The 3834-nt window shown below is 38.6% G+C and overlaps 1 protein-coding gene across 1 annotated transcript; it reads left to right on the top strand.

Annotated features, from left to right (window-relative positions):
- The first annotated feature begins 1099 nt into the window (after nucleotides 1-1099).
- Nucleotides 1100-2052, top strand: LOC120286291 (putative disease resistance RPP13-like protein 1). The gene is made up of 2 exons (XM_039300225.1): nucleotides 1100-1786; nucleotides 1840-2052. Exons 1-2 carry the CDS (start codon nucleotides 1100-1102, stop codon nucleotides 2050-2052), a joined length of 900 nt encoding a protein of 299 aa, XP_039156159.1.
- Nucleotides 2053-3834: the final 1782 nt, after the last annotated feature.

Here is a 3834-nt window from a genome sequence, read left to right as displayed (position 1 = left end):
ATTATCCCCTATATATTAGAGGTATCATGATACATCTCAGTTACATTGAATCAAGACTATTTCCCATGAAAGTCTCTTATAGATAGGTCCAAATCTAGGAAATATATTTGGAAACAAATAGCCTGCAATCTTCAAGCCTTCCTAGATTTCCCGATTGAATTTTGTGGAATTCAAGACAACATCAACAAAACACGTGCTTTTCGAACGATTCCGCTCATTGATCGCATACTGTGGATATGCGATCAATATAGGCTGTAAGTGTCAGTTACAATGGTAAAACTTCATAGCAAGATGACAACGATGATCTGCCGAAGGGTGCTAAGGTAATAGTTGATCATCGGAATCGCTTGATAAGAGAACGATGGTTTGATGCATAAAGTATAATTTTCACTAGATTATGTAATGTTAGTTAATGATTATTGACTCCTTCACTATTTGCAAAGTAAACTAAAGCAATTTGGTTAATGGATTAGTTGGTGCACCTGACCTTTTTTCTTGTTTAGCCCAAAGCATGTGCTTTGTTTTCCTCATTGAACGGACAAAATTAGTCACCTTTGATGTCTTTACATGGTCATTCATATTGAAGGAGGAACCGATAATCTTCTCATATCATAAACATATGCAAATTTTCAGCATTGTAATCGCCATGTAAAAGCCTACATTGATTGCATATTCAACAATAAAGCAAAAAAACAAGGACAATGAAATCATAGAGATTCTAATAATATATGAATGCGTGAAAAGCCAACACAACACTAGTAAGTAATGAAGTTTTTGATGAAAATACGTGTGAGCTCTAAGTTGGTCATATGAAGAAAAATCACATTTATCCTCTGTTTTGGATGCCCACAAGAAAAGTCTAGATCCGAAGAAAAGGGAGAACAATTGACAAAATAGGCACTCTTGGACAAAAAACTATTTTAGTTTGATTTGTCTAAACTTTGGTGTGCATTCCTTGAAAGTCTTGGTCCTTTTTTTATTCTTTTTGGTAAGTGGACGTCTTGATCTTCCTGGAATTCATAGTTTTCTCTTTCCATTAGCTCATTTTACTTTACTTCACCAAAACACTTTGTTGTTCTCGACAGTGATTGATTCACCCATGGCCATTGGGGAGATCGTTTTGGGTTGCTTCTTTCAGACCTTGTTTGACAAGTTGAGTTCTTTGGCATCAGACTATGTGCAACGGGAAGGAATTGACACCACCATCCTTGATGATTGGAAGAGGATACTAGTCACAAACAATGCAGTGGTGGATGATGCAGAGGAAAAGCAACTTAGCGGTAATTGTCTAGTGAAGCTGTGGCTCGATGATGTTAGGGACTTGGCCTTTGACATAGAAGACTTGCTCGATGAGTTCGACATCAAAGCCACTCAAGTTAAGTTGGAGGTAGAATCCAGAACAAGTAGAGGTCAATGGAAAAGGAAGTTCTTTTCTTTTACACGACCGGGCTCACTCGTGTCTGACACTAAGGTCCAAGATATCAATGGTAGGTTTGAAGCGATTGTCAAAAGGAGGGATTATCTAAGTTTGAGAGACAATGTTGTGGATAGATCCAACTACGGCAACAAAAGGGATCCCACTAGTTCTCTGCCGGAGCCTCGGTTTGTCGGCAGGGAGAAGGAAGAAATGGAGATACTCCAACTATTGATCCGTGAGGTCAAAAATTCTGATGCCACACTAAGCATAGTCCCCATAGTTGGGATGGGCGGTGTTGGAAAGACGGCCTTGGCTCAGCGGCTATATAATGATGCCAAAGTGAATAGTTGTTTTGAGAAGAAAGCATGGGTTTGTGTGTCGATGTTTTCGATGTCCTTGACATAACAAAAACTATTTTGCAGTCGATCACTAGGTCGTCCGATGATGACAAAGATCTTAACAAGCTTCAAGTTAAGTTGAAGGATAATCTAGCTGGGAAGAAGTTTCTTGTGGTTTTAGATGATATATGGAATGAGAAGTATGAAAAATGGACCGCCCTCTTAAAGCCATTTGAAGCGGGGCTAGCGGAAGCAAGATCATCATCACGACTCGCAACCTTAATGTTGCTTCCATAACAAGAGCTTCACCATATCATTTGAGGGAATTGTCCTTTGATAATTGTATAAGCTTATTGGCATTTCATGCTCTTGGAGCAACAAATTTTGAGAGCCACCCGGCTTTTAAAATACTAGGCAAGAAAATAGCTGAAAGATGTAAAGGTTTACCTTTGGCGGCAAAGATGTTGGGCGGTGTCCTACGTACTAAAAGTGATCCTAATGAGTGGGAAGATACCTTAAATAACAAAATATGGGATCTTCTGATGGCAGAGAATGATGAGGTTCTCCCAATTTTAAAATTGAGCTATGTCCATCTTCCTTCCTATCTAAAGAGATGTTTTGCTTATTGTGCGGTATTTCCCAAGGATTACGAAATTGAGAGGGATGAGTTGATACTCTTATGGATAGCAGAGGGACTTTTAGATGGGCAAAAAGAAAATGAGAATATCTTGAAATTGGGACAGAAGCACTTTGACGAGTTAGTATCCAAGTCATTTCTTCAACAATCAAGTATCGATGCATCTAAGTTTTCAATGCATGATCTTTTGAATGATCTAGCAAAGTCAATTTTGGGTGGGACTTGCTTTAGCTTAGGGGGGTCTCGGGTAGTAAGTAATGAACATGATGTATCATCTCTTGAAAAAACTCGTTATGCATCATTCATCCCATCGTGGTATGTTACATCAAAATGCTTGAAACCATATCAAGGAATGAAGGCACTAAGAAGTTTAATTCTGGTGCATGATGGATCTTGTGGGGGCTCTTTCTTTATTTCCAACAAGGTGCTACATGACTTGCTAATAAACTTGAAGTACTTGAGAGTATTCTCGTTATGTCGTTGTAACATCGTAAAGGTACCGAATTGTATTGGTGATTTAAAACATCTTAGATACCTCAATATCTCGTACACTCATATTGAGAGGCTACCTGAGTCAATTGGCGCCTTGTGCAAATTACAAGCTTTGATTTTAAGAGGTTGTCAAAAGCTTTCAAAGTTGCCTCAAGGTATCACAAAGTTAGTCAGCTTACAGTTTCTTGATATTAGAGATACAAAGAGTCTAAAAGAGATGCCGTTGAGTATCAATAATTTAAAGAATCTTATTATGTTGTCCGAATTTGTGGTAGGACTTGAGAAAGGGTCGCAGTTGAAAGAGTTAAAGAACTTGCCACATCTTGAAGGAGAATTATTCATATCAGAATTGCAAAAGGTGAAAAAAGTTATAGATGCAGTTGATGCTAATTTGCTTCGAAAGCTAGGCCTTACCAACTTATCCTTGCATTGGGGTGAACATTTGGGAGATCTCCAAAATCATGAGCGCGAAGCACAAGTGCTTGACTCTCTGCGACCTCACATTAATCTTGAAAATCTCGCTATTTTGAACTATCGTGGTGTAGTATTCCCATCATGGTTAGATTGTACATCCTATTATAAAATAGTGTCTTTATGCTTGTGGGATTGTCCTAATGTTATGTCGCTGTCTATGATTGGACAACTACCTTCACTTAAGGAATTATCTCTTAAAGGTCTACATGCAATAAGAATGATAGGCTTTGAATTTTACGGAGGTACAAGACCTTTTTCATCCTTAACCACTTTGAAGTTCGAAGAGATGTTGGCATGGAAGGATTGGTCTCCTTATGCTGGGCGCCCAAAAGAAGAAGTCTCATTCTCCTGTCTTAAGCATCTTGTTGTTCGGGGCTGTCCTTCATTGGACAGGACATTGCCTTGTCAACTTGATCGTCTCACAAAGCTTGAAATTCATTCATGTCCGCATTTGAAAAACTCAACCAATGATGTTT

Source organism: Eucalyptus grandis, chromosome 8 (genome assembly GCF_016545825.1).
Source record: "Eucalyptus grandis isolate ANBG69807.140 chromosome 8, ASM1654582v1, whole genome shotgun sequence".
Classification (NCBI taxonomy): domain Eukaryota; kingdom Viridiplantae; phylum Streptophyta; class Magnoliopsida; order Myrtales; family Myrtaceae; genus Eucalyptus; species Eucalyptus grandis.
The sequence above is the reverse complement of the archived record's forward strand: the minus strand, read 5'-3'. Positions and strand labels throughout refer to the sequence as shown.

Bases quoted from the DNA above. Each gene is read 5' to 3' on its own strand.
- LOC120286291 (XM_039300225.1), top strand. From the start codon at position 1,100: ATGGCCATTGGGGAGATCGTTTTGGGTTGCTTCTTTCAGACCTTGTTT. The intron at 1,787-1,839 runs GTTTGTGTGTCG...ACTATTTTGCAG, and splicing joins GTTTTGAGAAGAAAGCATGG to TCGATCACTAGGTCGTCCGA.